Source organism: Zootermopsis nevadensis, unplaced genomic scaffold, assembly GCF_977971745.1.
Source record: "Zootermopsis nevadensis isolate Lab colony 2312 unplaced genomic scaffold, Znev_1.0 Znev_ptg000003l, whole genome shotgun sequence".
NCBI classification, from domain to species: domain Eukaryota; kingdom Metazoa; phylum Arthropoda; class Insecta; order Blattodea; family Termopsidae; genus Zootermopsis; species Zootermopsis nevadensis.
In genome coordinates this window covers 1,996,834-2,020,555 of record NW_028259135.1, presented here as the reverse complement: position 1 = coordinate 2,020,555, position 23,722 = coordinate 1,996,834, and the positions used below count along the sequence as shown (strand labels likewise).

The window sequence follows — 23,722 nt, the reverse complement described above, 5'->3', positions numbered from 1 at the left end:
TGTCACCAACACTACCATAGTCTGTTGTGTTTCCATCAGGACCCATTGTCTACAACAAAATTTTTTTTTATTCATCTCTGTCCTCTGATAATCAATTCTCATCTCTTTTACCCTACCTTCTGTATATCCTCTCATACTACAAGAATATGAAGGTATGACAGATCTGTTATAAATTGTTTAAATTATATTTTCCCTATGAAGAGCAGATCTCAACACATTTAAATTGTTACTTTTCTAGTTAAGAGAGAGAAAGATTGCACCAATAAGGACAAAGAGCCAAGCGGAGGTTCCATCGGTGCGTCAAATCCGATGAGTGTCAGTGTACCAAATTTGACATCAGCAGCAGGTACCAACACAATGGAAACATCAGCTGCTGCTGGGCTTCTCGAGACATTTGCAGCAATGGCACGTAGGCGCGCTCTTGCTGCAATGACGAGTGGCACTGGGACGACTGGTTGCAGTGGCACAGGATCAAGTTCAAGCAACGCAGGCAGTGGTGGAGCAGGGAACATTTCATCTCCGTCATGCACGACACCTTCTCCATCTCCAGGCAGCTCACTTTTTGCTCGTGGTCCCAGCTCTGTCTCCAGTCTTGTCCGACTTGCTCTCTCATCCAATTTTCCAGGTTGGTAACTTACGTTAAGCTGTTTAGGGCTTCTAGTCCGTGCAGTTCTTACAGGCAGAAATCTGTGGTATTTTGTACATAAAATGTTAAATATAAATACAATGAAGCCTCTTCTCTGGTGATTGATGGAAAGTGGTATGAATTGTGAGAGTGTGAATCACAGAAAATCCATGTCATAGCCCACTTACCCCTTTACCTTAACCCTTTATTGGGATGCTCATCAAATAATGTAGGTCAATTAGTGAAGAATGTATAACATTTCTATAACATATAATTCCTGGTATCTAAAATTATACAGTATCATGATGCAAGTTAAAATAGTGTTTCGTATTCTGAAAGTCTTTGTACAAAATATGCATTATATTTCCTTCTTAAAAGAAGTAATCTGATGTATTCAACAGTAAAAGTAAAGTAAAGTTTGTCCCACTATACGCCATGTAGGCGCTTGGGGTGAGTGGAGGTATAGCTCCTCTCTTCCTTGACCTCGGCACTAGATGGGGGTGAGTGGTCAGCATCACGCCCCGGCCGGCTTTACCCCCGGGAAAGGATCCCGGTACCCATTGTAGAGGAGGCTGGGTGGGCCCCAGAGCCGGTCTGGACGCAGAGGCTAGAGGAAAAATCCTCTGCCCCCGTCGGGGATCGAACCCCGGCCGTCCAGCCCGTAGCCAGTCACTATACTGACTGAGCTATCCCGGCTCATATGTATTCAACAGTGGTCATTAAATAATCATAAACAGACAAAATATATGGTTTCTATACTGGAAACAAATGCCTGTTTAGTTTTATTAAGCTATCAGTTGCTCCATTTGTTTAATCTTGTCAAGTTTTCCATCCATCAGGTGGCCTCTTGAGCACAGCACAGAGCTATCCCAGCTTGACTACAAGTGGACCTACTGGCACAGGTTCATGTGGAATCTCAACCACGGCTGGCAACGGACCTTGCCTTAGTCAAGCACTCACTATGAGTCTCACGTCCACATCCAGTGACAGTGAGCAGGTCAGTCTGGAGGTTAGTGACACCCAAGACTGTGAAGGAGTGGAAAGGTGTACTCTAGTGGAGTACAGATATTTGAAATGGTGTGGTGGGTAGCGTGGCTCTGTTGGCATGATGGTCATTAATTACAGATCGGGTGCAACTCTGTTGTGTATTACAGATAGAAATGTATTCTTGGAATGATAATGTCTGAAGTCAGGCATTGCTTTTCTTTTTACCAGTTTTTATACTTTCAGAAGTTTTTGAGGGAATCACTAAAATGTGATTTGAGGTTTGTATAAAGTAGGGTTTATAGTGGAATTATATTTGACCGATATGAACTAGAGTTTTTAATTTATGGTGACTTTCGGTATGTCAGCCACGTTGGTAGAGTTGGTGAATAAAATGCCAATGTTTCAAGAACTGTGCTGTTCTCATCCTCAGGGCACTGGTGCAGCCGTAGAAGTTAGTTTTTAATTCGCTTGGCAACTTTAGCGTAGACTTTCAAACAACAAAGTTTAACAAGATTTGATTGTAATTTTTATAGATGAGCCACGGTTGGTTAGACTCGATGTCGCCTGTCTGTTCACATTTTGTAAAGAACACAAAAAAAGTTACTTCTCTTGCCAGTTACCTCATACAAGTGGAAATGTTAGTATTAGTAATTCAGGATCTCTCTCATATTTAGTATTCAGATGATCACAAATGAAATAATTTTGTGTATTAAAAAGCAGGCTTATGGTAACAATGATGTCTAAAAATGTTTATACATGTGTGTGAATGCAAGCATGCGTGCACTTACGGGTCTGCATGTGTGTTGTATTATCATTTAATTACAGCTCTAGAACTTTTTATAGTGTATATTCAAGAAAACTGAACTTCCGTTAAAGCTCATTGTGTGGTATTTATCCTCATGTGGAATTAAAATTCAGTTGAGTGCCATGAGATTACAGATTATCCGCGCCATCTCGTATTGAGGTTTGAATTATGTGTAAGTGATATGGTTATTTTAGAAGCTATTGTGTCAGTTTATTAAATGTCATTCCTTTGGGTAAACAGAGGAAAATATATCTGTAATCTGTACAGTCAACATGTAATTGAGTTTTTCCAGTTAGATACTTGAAAAATATTGGTACATTATGTTTCACAAACATTGCCCCCCATTTATGTTAAACATTAGCATCGTGTTCTGCGGAATGTTAAGTAACATGACAATGCATGAAATGTATGCGTCTATATTTTATAGTTGACATCTTGCTGAAACATATAAACTAATTAAGCGTTGTTCTGGTATGACAGTTTCTTTACTGCAGTAGTAAAAGTTTCCTCCATATTAGATGTATTAGTGCATAGAAACTTTGTGATGAGGTAATTTAAATACCTTATGATTTTTATTGTGTGACCTATTACGCATTATTGCACAGAACTTCTAACCAATTCCAAGATGCAGGGTTTATCTTTAAATGTTGATAGTTACTCAGCTGGTCAAGGAATTTTCAGCGTGGATGGAACCTGAAGGTTACCATATTCACAGAAGCCTGCCATTGAACTCTATTCTAAATCAGCTGAATCCAGGCTGAACCTTCACACTGTTTCTCTAAGATCCATTTTAAGGTTTTTATAAATTGAGAAAATAATTTATACATTAATGAATGAAATATGTGTGAACAGTGAATACTTCTGAGTTTTTGCTCCTTTTTTCTGCGTCACTTCGCCCTCAGTGACTGGTTGTATTCCGACAGGATTTCTTGGAGAGCTGCCGAGCTCCAACATTGTTGGCTGAACTGGAAGATGACGACGAGATGCCAGAGCCTGACGACGATGAAAATGATGATGATGAGAATGAAGATGATGATGATTATGAAGAGGTCATGGTTAGCAGAAATTTACTATCATTTATGGTACACACCCATATAATATCTATATTAAATGTAATTGTGATGCTTTGGAAGAGCAGGACTGAAAGAGAGGGTCCTGACATGTTGTACATATCTTGCATTATTTTTATTGTTGGATTTTGTATGGGTACACAGCAAGCCAAAGATAGGTTAGAAACAGGAATTGTCCATAAAAAAATACACGTCAAAGAAGGATGCTGCCACACAGAATTTGTTGATATAATGGAATGTGGTAGCAGTTATTGTCCTTAGGACTGATTGTAACAGAATCTTACTGAATTATCATTTCAAGATGTGTTCAAATCTATGCCTGTAAAAACATTCCAAGGAAGCAAAATAACCAGCCTGCCAGGTTCTGATGAGTTTATAACCAGGTTTGTTGCAGATCTTTATATCCCATGTTTCATTATGTAGTTATGCCAGTTTTTAACAGATATTTTACATTGAGACAAGGATGGGCCATTATGCTGTTTCCCTGTTTGTAATATGGAGGGGGTCATGTAAGATTGAAGTCTAGCAATTATGGAATCTTTAAAATATTTACTGATATTCTGACTTTCACTAAGCTGCTTCATATTGCCAGCAGCATAACATTCCATAGAAATTGTTCTAAGTTATGCTTACACAGTTGTGCACTGTAAGTTATTTTTCTTGCAAAGGTAGGCAGTCGGTCTGTAGTGTAGGTGAAGGGGGAGAAGTGGAAGGGAGACTACAGCATAAGAAATATAAAGTTAAATAAGTAATACAGGTGTGTGGAGTAGCCATAAAAATGTTATTCATCTATCAGTTTGGGTGGACGATTGAAGCAGGGGAAAGAGCACTTTGTAAACACTCTAAATATGTGACAAAGAAAAATAATCTTTCATTTCCTCATTAATTAGACCGAGGAAGTTACAGGAGTACATACAAATGTTTCTTGCATCTGAATGTGTTGTGATACTGTTCCATCTCCGTGATTTAGCACGTGCCTGTCACTTAACCCTGTCTTGGTTCAGTATGATTCTGGGATACATGATTTTCATCAGAGTAATAATTTTGTTTTTTTTTCACAGGCTCAGCTTTGTTTGCATTAACTGCAAATTGTGACAGATATTAGCCCTTATACTACCAGTTTGATTAGATGGTTGGTTAAAAGATTTGCGTAAAACATTAGCATAGATTTGATTAATCTGCTGTATTTGACATATTTGCAATTTGGGAATGTGGGTTTGAATTCTGTTCAGGGCATGTCATCAGTCATGCTATCATTGAGGCTTCAAATAGTTCTCTGGACTCGCAGGTACCTTGCGTAAAGACACGGCCACCTCTCTGCCAGCAAAATGTAATACTGCAGTAGAAGGTACAAGCAAGTTAAAAACAAAGTAACTGAGTAACAGTTCTGTTAACAATTCTTTATTAGATTGTAAACTTGTGGTTGCCATTAATGTCTCATTAAAGACTGGTCCTAAAATGGTGGCTTTGATTTGAATTGCAATCTGATAATGGCACAGTATTAGTTTGGGCTTTTACGCTTACATTTACAATATTTATCAGTATTGCTACTGTAACAAATGCCATGGTTTTATGATAATGTTTGGCAGGAGGAGGAAGGCTATGAGGTTCGAAATGGAAAACGCCGCAGCTGGGATGATGAATATGTTCTCAAGCGACAGTTCTCAGCACTGATTCCAGCATTTGATCCGCGTCCGGGCCGCACAAATGTAAACCAAACTACTGATCTTGAGGTGCCCCCTCCAGGAGCAGATGATGGAGGCAATAATCAGGAAGTTGATCTCATGCCTCAGCCGAACCTGCAGCTTGTGTTACGTGGACCAAACCTTCCAGGTGTAAGTTACAGTGGCTTCACACATTTACACACTTGGGTATCTACATTCTGCAGAAGTCAATCACTTCTCATCAATGTAAGGGATGAACAGGTTGACGAGAGTATCTGGACCAAGATGGAATGAGCGACAGGAGGCTGGAGAAAATTCTGTTAGGATGGGATTCACCATATATCGAGATCAAATCGAGGATTGTGGGCTGCACTGGGCAGGTAGCACACGTGAGGAGATAGAAGTCCATAGAAAATTTATGTTGGAAAGCCTGAATGGAAGAGAGAACTTAGAAAACCTAGGCATGGATGGGAGGGATATATTAAAATGGATATAAGGAAATGAGGGGAATGGATTGGATTGTTGTGGCTGCAGACAAGGAATGGTTGCAGGTTTGTGTAAACACAGTAATAAACCTTCAGGTCCATAAAAGACAGGTGTTTGTATAGGAGGGTCTTTGCTCCCTGTAGTTATTTGGTTGGTTAGTCAGCCAGTCAGGTTAAGATTTAGTTTGGTTTAATGAATTTCTCCACCTTGTATACACACACACACACACCAGTTTAAGCACTATCTATATTTCTGGCAATTCCACAACAGACTATTACTTAAAAGGGATAGCATCCATAATAAATGGTTTTTTTTTCTTTTATACAACCACAGTAAACTTTCTTCAGAACATAAACACTCGTGCTGACAACCCTTACATATGCAGTATCAGTGACTATATTTCCATCTTGGTTTCATGTATTTCTTGCTTTTCCAGTTGAGAATATTCCTATGCTCTGGATTTTTATAATTTTGAACCGTTGTACAATTTGTAATCTTTGCATGTAAGATGTTGTTTGAACTATGGAAAATATAAAATTTGATCATAATTTTCATAGGTGCAGGATGTTGAAGTGGAACTGACTGAACCAAACTGGACAATATTTCGTGCAGTGCAGCAATTGGTACAGTTGGCAGACCTTGGCAGCCGGCAAGAAAAACTACGCCGTATTTGGGAACCAACTTACACGTTAGTTAACCATACAGTTCTTTAAAATGCTGAGTCTGCAGAGAGTGACAGCTGGTTCATAGGTCTAGCAAATTTATTACTGTTTTCTGAAATATAACACATGACCTCTGTGTTCCATAACTAGGAATTTCATGATCATGTGGATAGCTGTTTGACTCCTCAAGGAAGACCTTATACCATGGAACTGGTTGGCATATTGATTTGTTTGTTTATTTAAAATGGAGGCCTTATTTCATATTTTCATATATTCAGAATTTTTAGCTTAATGTTATTTTAACAGTGCAGTTTTTTCTTCATTAACTCAGTGTTAAATTTCCTCATTTTGATATTGAAATCCATTGTATCTAAAAGGTGGATTTTGTTGTAACCATTTAGTTTATTAATTATAAAAATTTGTAAACAGTTTTGATTCTCTTCACTGACTTCAAAATTTTTCATTTTTAAAGGTCGAAGAAGAACACTGGATTTTACTGCCAGTTTGTGTCATGAAATTGTTTAGAATTAATTTATGGGCTCAGATACCTGCTGTATTATTTTAACACACTTTAGTTCCAGTTGGTATGAAGATGTGAAACGATGTCAGAAGCGTTGTTGATTTGTAAGTGGTGTACGTGTAATGATATGTAATTAGTGTTAAAGCAGTTATTCAAAACATTCCTCACAGTAATTAAATCCTGTGTATGCTGCTTTTGGGGGCCTATGCAAAAAATTATTGGTGAAATTTATTTTGTGCTTATTCTACTATTTGGATTGTCACTTTTAGTGAAAAATCTAAATTTGGGCTTGCGTTACACTAGCCCCTCAATACCAAAATTAGCTTTTAAGAATGTTTTAATGTTAAATGCTTAAAAGATCTCATGGATTAGATCTGTTCCAAAGTATGAATAACATAAATGGATGTGAGTAATATTCATGAATTGTGGTCAATAACTATAACACATTGAAATCTGTCGCACAATTTTAGTATAATTTTATTCTGGATACATTGTTTCAGGATTGTATATCGTGAGGTGAAGGAGAGTGAAGGCTCTGGCCATGAGGTGGGTGGGGAGAGTACACCTGTGATAACTCTGTATTCACGAGGCTCAAGAGATGTGGGCACTCTTTCAAGTACAACTTCTCCTTCCACTCCTATCCCTGGAACTCCGTCTATGTCGTGCACTGTGGAAGATGTGTTACAGCTACTGAGACACCTCTTCGTTATCAGCACATTCCAAGACGATGCACAGAATGCAACAGATGGTGAGATACACATCCATTCTAAATGTCTGAAATTTAAAATAGAGAAAGCAAACTGTGTATTACCACAGAGATACTCGTGAGTTTAACCCTTTGAAGCCGAAGCTCGTCTTCATAATATTTACGAATCCAGACCGTACCGCGAAGAAAACACTTCACTTAACCATTAGAAGTCGAATCAGGCGGTACCACATAAGATTTAACAAAAGAACATCCCGGGCCAAAGCCTTAAGCTGTTTGTTTTTACCTTCTGCCGCTTTGGCAGGATACTCCATTGACCCCTTCAGTGTCACATCTTAGCCTGTTTCAGGAACAGTTTTGTACTTTGATATAAGCCCCCAAATTACAAGTGTTTAAAAATAAATTGCTCTGGAAAATATGTGAACCTGAGAAGGTTGAAGTAATGTAAACAGTTAAGAGATTTTACTCATTTTGAATCACTTAATTACAATCAGAACAGTTTTATGCAGTACAGTGAAACCTCTATCCATCGTTCCCGGAACTATCGTTTTCCCGCATTCATCGTTTTTATTTCCCACCCCCGCCGAAAACGATGCATCGAGGTTTCACTGTACTGAAAGAATTGTTGGTCAATGTTTCTTATAGGTATATAGGCATGGCAGAGACGTTAGAATCCGTGCATAAAAGGAGAAATGAAATGCTTTGAAGGTGACAACATCTGCTAAAGGATAGAGCTTTTTCTAGAATCAATTCACTTCATTACCACATTCTTCTATCCAAGCATCTAGTCACGTCGGTATGAACATGATAACATGCTGACAGGTTTAGTTAGAAAAGAGATTGGTATAATCATAGTTGCTCAGAACTTCAGTAACATTCTAGCTGTGGTACTAGTAACCCTTGCTGTAGTTTTTCTTTATTTTCCTCAGTCTGCCCAGGAAAATATTGAGATAGTACCTAAAAATAAGCAATAACAGTCTCCTTCCAAATTTATACCTATTTGCTACCCATGGTTCTTTCCCTTTCAAATTTGCTGCTACTTTATAGGTTGAATTTGAAAAACCATGATTAAATATCCAAAATTCTTTGTCATTATATGGAGTTTCTGTTGGCAGATATGGAGAATGATGGAGATTTGTCACCAGAAGAGTTCACAAGCAAGAAAATCACAAACAAACTGCTTCAGCAGATACAGGATCCTCTTGTGTTGTCGTCCGGCGCTCTGCCAAGCTGGTGTGAGGAGCTGAATCATTCTTGTCCATTCCTTTTCCCCTTTGAGACCCGACAGCTTTACTTCAATTGTACAGCATTTGGTGCCTCAAGGTAAATGTATATGCCTTTTACACTCTTAAACTATGGATATTGCAGAAGTAAGACTGAAAATGCATGCTGCAACTGGAATACACATATTGTCTAAATCTACTGTAGGCTTGATGCTCATTTATTTCGGATACATATTTTTGCAAATGCTATTACAAACATAATTGTGTATTTGTATCTTATATGCGTCATGTTTGTGTTTGATTATATATATTTATTTTGTACAGTCTATACACAAACGTTTGAAGTTTATTGGTGTTGTAAAAATTATATAATATTAAAACATTTTGTTGTGTAAAATATTATATTAGCGCTCTTAATCGTAAATACGATTTTACATTATATTTTTTAGCGCTTTTATTAAAACGACGTGTTTCGACGGGTAATACCGTCGTCTTCAGGTTTTTATCAATTTAAAATATTTTAAAAACTATTAGATATTTGATGCAATGTATTATAATGATCCGTAGTTCTGTTTGTAGCTTTCCATTTTCATGGTAAGTTGCTTATTGTAGTCAGACGTTATATTTGTCTGTGGAATTAATGTTTAATTATTTTCTTGGAATGAGTATGAATTGACATAGGAAATAAATAAATAATCGTATAAATATGTATTAAGAATAGTAAACGAGGAACATACCAAGAGATGTTGTGTAGAGTAACGTGCGTCTGACGGCTGGTGGAGTCTGTGTCTGGTGTATGTATGTTGTTTGAGGGTTATTTTAAATTGATAAAAACCTGAAGACGACGGTATTACCCGTCAAAACATGTCGTTTTAATAAAAGCGCTAAAAAAATATAATGTAAAATTGTATTTACGATTAAGAGCGCTAATATAATATTTTACACAACAAAATGCTTTAATATTATATAATTTTTACAACACCAATAAACTTCAAATGTTTGTGTATAGACTGTACAAAATAAATATATATAATTTTGTGTATATACTTGAATAATTTGTCTTTGTATGGCATTAAATATACACCATATTAACGAAGTATTGTAAATAGGAAATGTAAATCTTGACGGAATCTGTGCTTAGTTGTGTATCAGTTGAGTCATTTCTTAGATAAATTATACTTTGGATTTGAGGTTTCCATGACAATATGAGAAAAGATGGTGTTCATATGGTTTGTGGCACAGTGCAATCTTTCATTGTGTAAACATTATGTAAAATAGAGGTTATATTGTGGATATATGAACTAAGACATATTTTCAGACAACTTTTAGTGTACATAACCAAAATGAACATTCATGGAATAGTTTCAGAAGTGAAGTGAATGTACAACTACAAAGTTATTGAAGTTACAGCATGTGTTGTCACTGATAGAGCATCCCTAGAGCTAGTCTCATTTATTTGCTTTATTCTACTTTGTGTTGGTATAGACTGACTTTTAAGTACGACCCTGTCTAAAGTAATTATTTGCAACAGGTCAATAGTATGGCTACAAACCCAACGTGATGTAACCTTGGAAAGGCAACGAGCACCTGGTCTTTCACCTCGAAGAGAGGATCCTCATGAATTCAGAGTTGGGCGTCTGAAGCACGAGCGGGTGAAGGTTCCTCGTGGAGAGCAGCTGCTGGACTGGGCCACGCAAGTCATGAAGATACATGCGGACAGGAAGAGCATTTTGGAGGTGCGCTATTGTTGATAAATCACATGCTGGAAACCAGGACATCACATAATCCATGCACACTAATTTCAAATTTTTAAACTTGGGTGAATGATTTATGCCATGATTTAAGTTTGTCATGGATGCTGTCACTATATACTTGGCCCCATTTTTAGTCCTATAAAATGTTAAGTGTTGACAAAAGAGCTTCTTTATACATTGAAACTGTTTACATGTTTCAGGATTTGAGGGTGGGGGGAGCAACCTATAGTCCTGCAGTTGATTTGGTTGGGGGGGGGGGGGGGGGGGGGCAAACATAGCTCTCCATTTTCAGGTGGCAGATGTTAGGTTCTCTGAAATGTTGGTAACCACCTATATGACTGTGTAAGACTTGAGGTTCTCACAGAGGTGAGTATGAAGATTTCCGTCTTCTGGGTTGTTGCACTGTGTAGTCTGGTCGATGTTAACCAACGTTTCAGAGGTCATACTGCCTCCGTCATCAGGGCGATGAGTATGAAGATTTCTGTCTTCTGGGTTGTTGCGCTGTGTAGTCTGGTCGATGTTAACCAACGTTTCAGAGGTCATACTGCCTCCGTCATCAGGCCCTGATGACGGAGGCAGTATGACCTCTGAAACGTTGGTTAACATCGACCAGACTACACAGCGCAACAACCCAGAAGACGGAAATCTTCACCTATATGACTACTTGCGATCATAACCCCGAAGACCACACTCATTTTTACTGCTTTGAAGATCGTAGGTCTCATTTAATTATAAATTTAATCTTAGTTACATTCTGTAGCATGTTTTATTCCAACACTAGAAATTATAAGTTTTCAACAAACATAGTAAAACATAAAATTCATAGACACAGTCTTTAATATCAGCTCTCAATCTTCTTGTCATGGCATGACAGTCTTCCACGCTCACGAGGCCACTGGGGCATTCCTTAGATCATGTGATATGTGACATACAAGAGAGTTATTGTCTAAAAAATTCATTGTCTTTCTACTCACTGTTAACTCTCGGATTTTATACCTGGTGCTATCCCTTTCAATCTTTGGTAATGGAACTGTTCATATTTATTTTGCTTGTAATTAGTGAAAGAAATTCAGAGTCAATTTAGTTGTGTTAATAGAAAAATACCAAATCATTAGAACAAGATTGCCATAGAAAATTTAAAATTTTGGTCTATTAGTCAAATCATCATCTGGATACCTGGACCCTTCTATATACCAGACATGAAGTAAATTAATTTCTGAATTTTTTAAGATATGTGCCTGTGTTTCTTTAAACTTTCTGAACTCCCAAGAACTTTAATACTCTCATGTCTCCAGGCATCAGTTCACATTTTGAATGGAAGCAGTTTTCATTCATCTCTTACTATTGTTAGAAATTTAAATGAGCATTCATCTGTTCTTTTGTATGCATGTGAAATGTAACCTCACACTCTCAAGAAAGTTGGATTTTAAACACTGTTGCTGATTATTAAGCTCTTTGGGTGCCTTTCTTTGCTTCCCAGTAGTGCATAGTCTCTTTGTGTTATGTATTGTTAAATTGTTTTGTCTTATTCCAGAGATTAGTACATGAAGGTAATCACCCTCAGTAAATATCCTTAACCAAGATTTCCTTCCAATTTTGTAATTCCAGGTTGAATTCCAAGGAGAGGAAGGTACAGGACTTGGCCCAACACTAGAATTTTATGCGTTGGTAGCTGCAGAATTACAGCGACGAGACCTCGGCATGTGGCTATGTGATGATGACGAGCAGACAGAAACAGAGAGCTCAGATGTGCCACTGGACTTAGGCGAGGGCATGAAGCCGCCTGGCTATTACGTTCGACGGCCATCAGGCCTTTTTCCTGCGCCTCTGCCGCAAGACTCTCCTGCCTGTGATAAAGCCGTGAAGTATTTCTGGTTCCTTGGTGTGTTCCTAGCGAAGGTGTTGCAAGACAATAGACTAGTGGATCTTCCTCTCTCACAGCCATTCCTGAAGCTCATGTGCCATGGAGAAATCCAGAACAACATCAATGAAAGGTAACATTCCTTGTAGAATTCTTATAAAACAATATTTTGTATTGTGCATTTTGGCTTTCAAAGACTAGATGAATGTGCAGAAATTACACATGAAAATATTAATAACTATTTAATTTATTATAATTGTTTTATATGTCCATTCTACTTCAGAAAATGGACAGTGTAAGCTATTTATGACGTTAGAATACCATAGGAACAACAGTAAAACATGTCATATCAGTATGTGGCTGACTGTGTATCCATTGCAAGCAAAAGTCAGTCACTTAGAAGCAAGAAAGTATTTAAATGTGTATATGGATTGCCAGAGGTAACTCATATAAAAATTAACATTGCCTTATATTTGCACGTGCCACGGTGGTCTAGTGGTTAGAAGGCTGGCCTTGTAATCCTGGGGTCTCGGGTTCGATTCCTGGCGGTGCCCGAATTTATAACTTGTGTTGGGCAAGGCCGTGGTCTAGGCAACACGGAGTTTTCCTCCGTGGCATCCCAACAATTACTCCATTCACACACAGAAGAAGGCAATGGCAAACCACTTCTGGATCATCTGCCAAGAACGTATATGAACAGGTCCCAATCTGAGAAAAGGATGGAAGGATCCTGTTCATATGGACCTGTCGGCAGACAGAACACTACAAATAAAAAAAAAAAAAATATTTGCACAGTGATTGACACTTAATTTCTGTTTCAGAATTGGACTCCTGCCTGGTTCACGTCGCACAAATGTAGAAGAAGATGTCATGATGTCATCTTACATCTCTGAGGAAAGCGAAAAGGAGTTGGAATTAGATCCACCAAAGCTGAACCCAGAAGACTCTAAACCTTGGTAAGTTAGAATATACATACAAAGCTTTGTCGTCTACTTTCATGTGGGTAACAGATTCTAAGTGCATGTGCATTAAAACAGTTTTCTCATTAAAAATTGAGTAACTGTAGCTAAGAGTTAAGATGGAAGGATTATTATACTGTAATGTAGCATTCAATAAATGTATAATTTGATGAATTTTCTAACTTAATAGTTATTATCAGCGGTCAGGTATTTCTGCCTTTCTATTTCGGAACAACAGGCTGTGCAGAATTTTCCTGAGCACTGATGTAATGGTTATCCCATGTTGTTACATGGTCACCAGAGCTCATCAGTTATGTAGAGTATATGATAAGATGGTTAGAAAACGTATCTTGTCGAAATTTAACAAAAAAATTTGTGTATAATGGTTTTCCTCCTTTTAATCTGATCAAAGACTCCTAACTATTACTTTATTGTCATTCAGGTTCAGTGGTATCCTTGGAAGTGAAGATCTTTCAGAGGTTGACCCAGTGCGTGGACGTTTCCTGCACCAACTTCAGGAGCTGGTAGCCCGCAAGGCTCGCATTGCTCAAGACAACACGTTATCTTGTGAAGCACGTGCTCACCAAATCCAGAATCTGGCTCTAGTCCCATCATCTGGTCCAGTCATGAGACTTGAAGACTTGGCCATCACGTTCACATACTTGCCATCATCACGAGTGTTTGGTTACACAGCGGCTGACCTTGCCCTTGGAGGTGCTGACACGGAGGTGACCCTAGACAATGTGGAGGAATATGGTGACCTCACCACAGCATTTTGTCTCGAGAAAGGAATTGCACGTCAGTTGGAAAGTTTCTGTGCGGGATTTGGTCGAGTGTTTCCGATGGACAAGCTAAGAGCATTTAGCCCTGAGGAAGTTCGTGTTATGTTGTGTGGAGACCAAAACCCACAGTGGTCACGTGATGACTTACTCAACTATACAGAACCCAAATTGGGCTACACTCGAGACAGGTAAGTGTAGACGTACTTCGAAGTATTTTACACTTGGAAAATGACAGAAATTCAGTCCTGTTTCAAAATTTTCATTTTTATATTACAGTGAAACCTCGATGCATCGTTTTCGGCGGGGGTGGGAAATAAAAACGATGAATGCGGGAAAACGATAGATGCGGGAAAGCATTAAAAATTTAAAAAAAAACAATGTTTCTCTTTCAAAGTTACTTCTTTTTACCAAAAAAGTCTTTAATGGACAACTGGTTTGTTGAAACTTTACGTTTTAGGCCAAACAGAGCCCTTTCCACGTTCAAAATGTTTTCTTCGTCACGTTCACTAATATTATGCGCATAAAAGAACGACTTCACTTTTGCCAATGCAGCGTGTGCTTCGGCAAAACTCGGCAAAGTTCGGGCTCGCATTCGTCGTTTCTCCCTCTTCCTCACCGCTCCCTCAACCTTTGCGGACTATAACAGGAAAAATGGAAGTACTATTACTGCCGAACTCAACGAAACGTAGCTGTAGAAGACACGATATGAACCAGAAGAATGAAAAAGTTTCGCTCGCCTTTCCTTTGTACTTATAATAAAAGCATTTCTGAAGAAATTCACACTGCACATGCCATCTGGCATCGCTGGAACGAAATATGAGTGCACCCAAATTAAAATCGTAAAATTTCTGACAATGGGCACCGCCATTCACTCCAACTATCACCCCTGCACCGCTGACCCTCATTCCAAAAGAATGTGCTGGTTGGGCGACATAACAGGTTACCGCTACTGTGTATTCCAAAAACATTATGTGTCTTTCGGTATTAATTTATCTCAAAACCCAGCATTTTAAATTCTCAGAAACGATCATTGCGGGAAAATTGTGGGCCGGGACTAAGATTTTTGAACGATCGATGCGATAAAACGATAGTTCAAGGAACGATAGAAGCGGGAAAATGTAACATTATTTTATATGGGATGTATCCGGGACCAGACAAAACGGACGATGCATCCGGGAAAACGATAGTTCCGGGAACGATGGATAGAGGTTTCACTGTAGTTATGTAACAGGGCCTTGTCCACTATTTTCCATACATGACTGTTGAGTGGTTAGCCCTCCAGGTTTATATCTGTGATGCTTGGGTTTGAATGTCAACCTAGAGAGTGACAATCCTGACTGACGTTTTATACGATCATCGATTACTTATTGTGTTATGAGTAGAAACGTTGCTGTTATGATTGATGACAATGAAATATACATTGAATTTTAACCCTGACTAATTGTTTCCAAAAAAACATGTTGACCATGTAAGAACAATGTTATGGAGACCATCAGTCCATTGCTACTAAATTGTTACCAAATGAGCTACTCGGTGATCACAAGGCTGCTGTCCACATTCCAAGAGTTCTGGTCATAATCGGTTTTAATACTGGTGATGTTCCTCTGTCACAAAATGTATAGAGAAATGCTAGACTTCATGATACAGTTTTAGGAAAGTAACCATTGCACATAGAATGCTTTATAATGTGCTTCATTTTGTTAAAGAACATAAGGTAAAAAAATGTTTACTTATTTTTATTTCAAAACCCATCAAGTTTCATTGCTGCATCCTGTATGTACATCCAAGATTTAACATGTTATTCATAATTTTTATGCAATTGCTGAACGTTACTGGATGTTGAATGTGGAAACATCATTAAGTGTGTTATTAGAATAATGAATGCCATTTCATTTCTTTTGAATTTTTGTCATGGTATTTTTTAAATAATTGGATTAAATATGTAAGGTACTTGCATTTTAACGATTGTGCGGATCTGACTCCTGATGATAACCTTATAAAAGTTTGAAAAATTTTGGATATAATTTCTGTTCATGTTGTAATACTGATGGTAATATTTGTATGATTCATAATATATATTACAGTAGTGGTATCTATCTCATGTGAAAATATTTTTTGCAGATTGTTCATAATAGTTCCTTTCACTTTGTTTTTCAGTCCTGGTTTCCAGCGTTTTGTGAGCGTCTTGGTCAAAATGTCTGCCGAGGAACGAAAAGCATTTCTGCAATTCACAACTGGTTGTTCATCACTGCCACCAGGCGGACTTGCAAACCTGTATCCTCGATTGACTGTAGTGCGCAAAGTGGATGCAGGAGAAGGAAGTTACCCCTCAGTGAACACATGTGTCCACTACCTGAAACTGCCAGATTACCCCACAGAGGACTTGTTACGTGAACGGTTGTTGGCAGCCACACGAGAAAAAGGCTTCCATCTTAACTAAGATCTGCTGGTTTTTTGGCAAATAAGGTGCTACGTTATAACAAGGAGGGTTCTGTCTATGACTGACATTAAATAATTTGCTTGTTGGTCAGCATGACAGAACAGGGGAATTAAGTTTCAGCTGTTTACTTCCTGAAGTATAGAATTTGTATATGAATCAAGCACCCAACGATATCGATTGAACCCAAATATAAATCTGTACGTAATGGTCAACCGTCTCCCTATCAAAATAGGTTTAACTTTGGTCCTTTGCTTATAACGAAACATAACTCCTTCAGCGTTTCTCCATTTTTCAGAGCAAAATGAAGTTGCACATATGTATTAAAAAAAATTGTTGGCATAGGAAACAACCTCTCTCCATTGTCTATGGAAATTGTTGTTTCATTATGTTTCAGGCAAGTGTTTTAGAGTTCGTGTGCCCTCATACCACAGCACAGGGGAATATATCAGTCTTAATTTATGTATCACAATATATTCACACACTTTTTTCTTTTACTTAGGCCCAAGGAACAATGCAATAGAAATGTACTACTGTATGTAACTCTGTGTTGTAACTGGTACCTTTGTTCTAGTGTTGGATGGTCTTGAAGAATCATCCAAAAAAATAAAAATTACAATTTTTTTAATTTCAATAAAATCAAATATAATTAAGAAAATAGCACAAAGGGCATAATTAAAAATAGATGTAGTGTTACTGGCACGATTAAATGTGTCTTTTCAAATGTTGGGTTGACTTGTAGCTGATAACAGGATTACAGATCCAGCAGATTCTTAAATGGCATGTTCTTGGCTCAACACTTTTGAGCTGTTGCTTGATTTCAGGTTAGTGTCACAATGTGGAACAGCTTCTAGTTTATAGAAATGCTTTAACTATATATGTTGTAGGTAGAGACAATTTTAATTTGTGCAACTTGCGTGGGCAAAGTAAAGGAGTCTTGGTTTAATGAATGATGAAAATAAGGCTGCTTAATTTCTTTACTTGTGCCTTATTGCACAACAGCAGGAAAAAAAAAGCATGGCAGGAATGGATGTGCAAGCAAATGGGATTATTGTGAGAAAGAACTTTTTCCCCCTGGATAACCTGATTGTAAATATGTATTACTGTTCAGTGCTTATGAGAAGGAAGAAGAAGACTACTTTGCCTAATTCAGGGTGGGGTATATGTGAATGTGAGTGTGTTTAGAGAATGTATGTTGCCTTCTATGAACGAATGTTTGGTATTTCTTGAACCGCTGAATGAAGAAATATGAAAGGTTAAGCAACCTGTAGAAAGGCTTCAGGTTAATCATGAAGATATGTTTTGTGATTTATGTTCTGACGCTCACTTCAGGATCAATAAAATATAAATAACCTATTCTCTGAATTATTAACCTACATTCTGCTAAATATTAATATGAATCACTAGACACTGCAGTCACGTGGGTAATAATATCCAGTAACCTGGTGACAAATTCTGTGTTGTTACCAGATGTGCTGCTGAGCAGCATAAGTTGAGGTGCACACACTGTGACAGGTCACATTTTGCTGAGTGGTTTTGTCATGCCAAACTTAATGTGTTTGTTATTATACCTTAGTTCAGAATCAGATTTAAATTTAGAAATGAGAGCACTAATGTTATAGGACATAATAGTAGGAAATTATTTTTGGATAAACAAATGTGGAAGAATAGTGTTGTTTACATGTAACTGGGTAATCTGATATGGAGAATATTTTGCACATAGCTGACATGGGATAGCCCTCCATCTGGGGGATTGGGTAGTAGGACCCCTCACCATAAACGAGTAGACTAATTTATTCAGCCTCATGGGTGATGAGCTGTCCTGATCTGTTTCTGCAGGAAATAATGATAAGATACCTCTGCCATGAATCATTTTTGTCTGCTTCTGTTAATGCATTTCTCAATCAACCATTTAGTGCTGTGCAACATGACTCTTGAACAGTGATTATTTGGCACTAAATTCTATATCATAAATATCATATTCATAATGATCAGCATCAGCCGAAATAGCCATTACACGAAGGAAAGCTAACTGGCTGGGACATATTATGAGAAGGAATGGATTAATGAGTGATATCACCGAAGGCCAGGTTGAAGGAAAGCGAGGACTGGGAAGAAGATTGATACAGCTAACCGACGACCTTAAACAAGGAAAGAAGATGACGTTCCAGGAATTAAAGCGAGAAGCCGAGAATAGGGACAACTGGAGAGCTCTTTTTGGGCAGAGCAATGGACCTGTCGTAAGACAGAACACTTAATAATAATAATAATAATAAAATGATCATCTCAACTATTTTAGGCATTTGAAAATTCCAGGTGTAGACTGTGGATTGTCTGGCTTTCCTGCCTTACTGCACCCGTATTTCCTGAATGAAACATGTATCAGGGTGCCAGTCCATACACAGTGTTGTCTGGTTAGTCAATTTACAATAATGTATCAGTTTCTGAGGTTCGAGAGGAAGCTAACATGGTCTATTTTAAGATGTCAATGTTTGGTGTAGGACGGCCAGTCAATCCCATCTTATGGACTGCATACCTCCTGAATGGAAATACTGTACATATGTTACTTGTGCCAACCTGCTTCGTGGAACGTGACCTCAGAGAAGTGTTGGTAATACAAAGTCAAACACTTTTATTATTTGTGACTGAGTGGTTATCACTCCTGCTTCATACTTGGGAAATCCTGTAATCAAATCTCAGCCACATTGTCCTACTATTCAGTCTGAACTACTGACAAGACCGTAAAGTAAACTGTAAATAAATTCATTACTCATGTGGTATGCCACTTAAAATAACCTTTATTCACAAATGCAATTCACTTTGAGGTTCCATTTTTATAATCTCACCTAAAAAAAAGAAGTGATGCTAAATGCAATAGCCCAAATAAATATCTTGAATGTCGGAGTAATTCCTGGCAACCTATGCAGCATATACTTGTAGCTAAGGTTAAATGATTCCTGCCATTTGGAAACAAATACTAGTTTAAAATTTTATGAAGCTGAAAGCTCAGAAATGCAACAGCATATACACAATACTACAATACAAGCAATATATATCCTATACAGCAAATAACAATAACCCTTTTCTGTCACCATTTCAGCCTATTCCCTTTCACATGACAACACAGTTTGGAGTACCAACCACCTGTTGCAATATTCAATATGAAGAATTATTTGTGCTAAATTGAATACATATCAGTGAAATGTCTGTACAGGATTTAGAATATTTCAACGGATGAGAACCTGGGATGTAATCAGACCGCATCAGTCTTGGCGCTGTATCAAACCCTAACCCCTTCAATGTCAATCTGAGTATGTTTGTGTATTCTATCCAGTGTAAGTTTGAGGAAGTGCCCACCGTTCACAGATTAGACCCTATTCTGGTTCTGAAATAATTCCAAAACACCGAATAATTTTGTACATTTGATATTGCTGTTTGGATATAGAATTTTTTTCAATAGATGTGTTCACGCAGTCCATCAGTGTAGATGTTTAATAATGTACACATTGATAATGCCTCAGAATATGTTGAAATTTAAAAAAAATATGTAGGGATAGTTTTCAGAATATTTTAATTACTTATATATAATTACAAATAATAAATTATATATGGTTATAAAATTCATTTAAGTTATTACTTGGTTTATTTAATGCAAACTGTTGATGCACAGATCATGAATGTGAACGGTCGTAAGCCAAGCGTTTGGAAGTGGAGAAAACCATGAAAGGCATTATGATAGCCAGTCTGGACTAATTTTGAAACCATAACCTCCTGAATGCAACACATATGCTTGATTGCTACACTGCGTTCAGTGGGGACAGAGCATGTTATACATCCTCCATCCAGCACTTAAAAATTAGCTGCAGTGGTTTTTCAAACCCTTATATACTTGTACAGACATTTCAAAATACCAAATTATAATGACTTGTTTTTGAATCAAGAAACATAAAAACCATTAATATGATACAATGTATATTTGATTAAAATATATTAGAATATTTGGAATTAAGTGTAGTACCACTGTGAGGTAGTGGATAATATGGTCAACAAATTTTCAAAATACACATATAAAAATATGTTCTCCTTTTCATCAACATAAGGTGAATATGCCCTCCAACCATGATGTCAGTTGAAAACGCCATGTGGTTGGTGTCGAGTCACTAAGTGAGCATGTTCTGGCTACATACAAATTACTACATGTTGCAACGTGGTCGTGATGTTGGCATGGTTGGGGGCAATGCCAGTCAGTGTTCACACACTTCCAGAGCCTCGGATTTCTCTTCTAATAGTTCTTTGCCTGTGGCCTCGAGTAGAGGTTTGTGATAGTCTGCTATCTGTAAACCCTGGACACAACACAATTTACTGTACACAAAATCAATATCATATAATTACCATATTTCAGCTCATAATTCACACCTTTCCACCACTCTCATGAGAAAAATAATTGGATGCATGTTCTCATGAAAATTTATGAAAATGACATGCAGTGGAAAATATTATCAGATTTATCCACAACAAACTTTCTCTGATGAAACAGCTGGGCCTTATGAGGGATTAATTTCTAACAAAAGATATTTTTTTTTAAGTGGTTGTGTCAATAGGTAGGATGAGTAATGATTTTGGGACGGAATTTATCAGGCAAGTGTGACTTACCTGAGCAATCTTCCATTCTTTATTTTCAATAACAACAGGAAAAGAAAATATAACATCTTTAGGTGCACCATATGATCCATCAGAAATGACACCCATAGACACAAACAGACCAGGAAGAGTTCCATGCCATATGTCATGCATGTGGTCTCCTGCGGCTTTCGCAGCAGATACTGCTGACGACAACTTACGTGCTGCAATCACCGCAGCGCCCCGCTTCTGAACAGTCTGTAAGATAGTATTAAAGCATGTCCTTCAAAACGCATAACTTCATTCTCATTTTAATATACTATAAATTCTTTTTACTAATGCGTTACTTGGGCTCAGTATGAAATCACAAAGACTTTGTTGGCCATCTTTTGGCCTTGGAATGATTTCACAAAAGGAGACGTCTGGTTTTCTGAATGGTATAGGCTATAGGTCGGTACTTCAATCCTAAGATCATTGAAACCTGAAGATAACATTTAATCTGTTTCAGCTGTTTTGACTGGATTTCATTCATACTGACCAATATGTTTATCATACATAAATTCTACACTGAAATTGTCTGCCTACAAACTGAGTGTGAGAATAATTATAACCTGTTACTGGCACACAAACTGTAGGGATTGTTTTCCATCTACCAATTCTTAGGGCACTGACAGAACAATCTACCTTTGTAATAGACACTTTTCTGTGGAAGGCACAGAAATACAATATTATTTGGAGAAATGTCGGCTTTGAAAGGTTGAAACTGCTAATTTTACAAAATAACCAATACTACTCATTTCTCTATCACATGCTTGCATCTTTAGAGATTTATATACTCAATACATTAGCGAACATTCATGCTATTACACTACAAATTAGTGTCTACTTACTGTTATAAACTCTCCCTTCAGCCAATCATCACTCTTTAGGGCATCTGTCACAGGTACAGGACCTGATCCCAAATTAACAATTGCACTGTTAGCATCTGGAACTTGAGTAGCTGAGTGGTTGCCCCATATTATTACATTCTGAACTTGTCCTACATTCACTTTGAGACGTTCTGCTATCTGAGCACGGCCACGATTTTGATCAAGACGTGTCATTGCTGTGAAGTTCTCACGAGGAATTGAAGGTGCATATTTAGAGCATATCAGTGCATTTGTGTTTGCTGGGTTACCAACCACTAGCACCTTTACCGTCTTTTTGGCATATTTGTCAAGTGCTTCTCCCTGCGATACAAATAAAATAAGCAGCATTTAAAAGTATAGTTCCTTTTCTAGAGGTAATGCCAAAACATGATGAACACCTGTGAAACAGTAAAATGCCTTACCCATGCTCTCAAAACAATCTTTATGTCATGTGTCCATCAATGCTATTTTTATATTTATACTTATTACAGTTAAAAAGTACAATTAAACATATTTAAACAATTACACCCATAACCTGGCTTGATAATGGTTGAAAATTATAATATTAAAACCATTAGCAAGTACCTGATATATGCCATTCAATTTCAGCTCTACCTGATTCGCTTGGACTTTGATAAAGTAATCAAAGTTACATACCAGTAATAAATACTATATTTTATATACCTGAACTTTAAAAATTTTAACATTTGCCGACAGGAGATCTTTCCTCTCCATCCCTTGCTTGCGAGGCATGGCACCCACAAGAAAAGCAGCTTCAACATCTTTAAAGGCTACTGCAGGATCAGCAGTAGGAACAATTTCTGTAACCAGTGGCAATGCTAAGTCTTTTATTTCCATAACTACTCCACCCAATACTTCCATCATTTGTGGGATATCCAATAAATGAAGAATAATTGGCTGAGTTGCTCCAAAGACATCACCCTTGGCTATTTGATACAGCAAGGCATAGGCAATTTGACCTGCTGCACCGGTTACAACAACACGGATTGGTGAACTCTGCAAGTAAATTAAAAATAAACCTGTATAAATTATGTTTTGTGCCTTACATACTGCGAACACATACGGTCACGGCAAAGGTCGTCTCATAAGTGTAAAGTACTGTTATACACAAAAAAGGTAACTAAATTGCAGAAAATAAACACACACTCTGTTTTACATTAAATTGACAAAGAAGCTTTTTAAAATGTAAGGATAATTGCTCAAAAAATATACCATTTTTAAGGTGGTCTTTAGAGGTCACCAAACGTCCTCTTGGCAGCCTATTCTAATAATCTCACTGTACGAAAGTCCTTCTACGAGTTACGCAAGTCCAGCCTGAGTCCAAATAGACTATGTGCGGATTGGGTAATAACCAAGGGGTGTCAAGGATGAAGGTTGTTAGTGTGTCGTCACATATTACTAATGACATTGTTCCCAAGATTAATTAACAGAGAAGCTTTAATATATTTTACTGGCAAAGAAGAAGCGCTTGTAATACTTCATCTTAATGAATCAATTGTTTCCTTAAAATAGCGTTAGGACAAAGCGAAACATATGTAACAAACTCTCATCGTCATTGTTTGAGGTACTATATGTCTCTCTGTGTAGGTTTAAATGCTGTGATTTGAAGTATCAGCTGATTCTCTTCTGTAT

At 37.6% G+C, this 23,722-nt stretch overlaps 2 protein-coding genes across 19 annotated transcripts in view; one reads left to right on the top strand and one right to left on the bottom strand.

Annotated features, from left to right (window-relative positions):
- Positions 1–17,897, top strand: part of Ufd4 (ubiquitin fusion-degradation 4-like) — an 86,434-nt gene extending 68,537 nt beyond the window's left edge. For 12 of the 18 annotated variants that reach the window (XM_022073814.2, XM_022073821.2, XM_087358218.1 and 9 more), the window contains 12 exons: positions 239–625; positions 1,465–1,634; positions 3,341–3,499; positions 5,077–5,322; positions 6,195–6,325; positions 7,320–7,567; positions 8,641–8,848; positions 10,280–10,484; positions 12,111–12,496; positions 13,185–13,319; positions 13,765–14,292; positions 16,262–17,897. In XM_022073814.2, coding sequence (XP_021929506.1) covers positions 239–625; positions 1,465–1,634; positions 3,341–3,499; positions 5,077–5,322; positions 6,195–6,325; positions 7,320–7,567; positions 8,641–8,848; positions 10,280–10,484; positions 12,111–12,496; positions 13,185–13,319; positions 13,765–14,292; positions 16,262–16,544 — 3,086 coding nt within the window. In that variant the 3' untranslated portion in view covers positions 16,545–17,897. The remainder of the gene's footprint in view (positions 1–238; positions 626–1,464; positions 1,635–3,340; positions 3,500–5,076; positions 5,323–6,194; positions 6,326–7,319; positions 7,568–8,640; positions 8,849–10,279; positions 10,485–12,110; positions 12,497–13,184; positions 13,320–13,764; positions 14,293–16,261) is intronic. The other 6 variants (XM_087358241.1, XM_087358229.1, XM_022073813.2 and 3 more) reach the window with 2 other exon arrangements.
- A 1,422-nt stretch (positions 17,898–19,319) lies between these two features.
- Mdh1 (malate dehydrogenase 1) lies at positions 19,320–23,486 on the bottom strand. The gene is made up of 5 exons (XM_022073830.2): positions 23,303–23,486; positions 22,754–23,086; positions 22,052–22,390; positions 21,195–21,419; positions 19,320–20,884 (listed from the first exon to the last, which is right to left on the bottom strand). Exons 1-5 carry the CDS (start codon positions 23,303–23,305, stop codon positions 20,786–20,788), a joined length of 999 nt encoding a protein of 332 aa, XP_021929522.2. The 5' UTR covers positions 23,306–23,486; the 3' UTR covers positions 19,320–20,785.
- Positions 23,487–23,722: the final 236 nt, after the last annotated feature.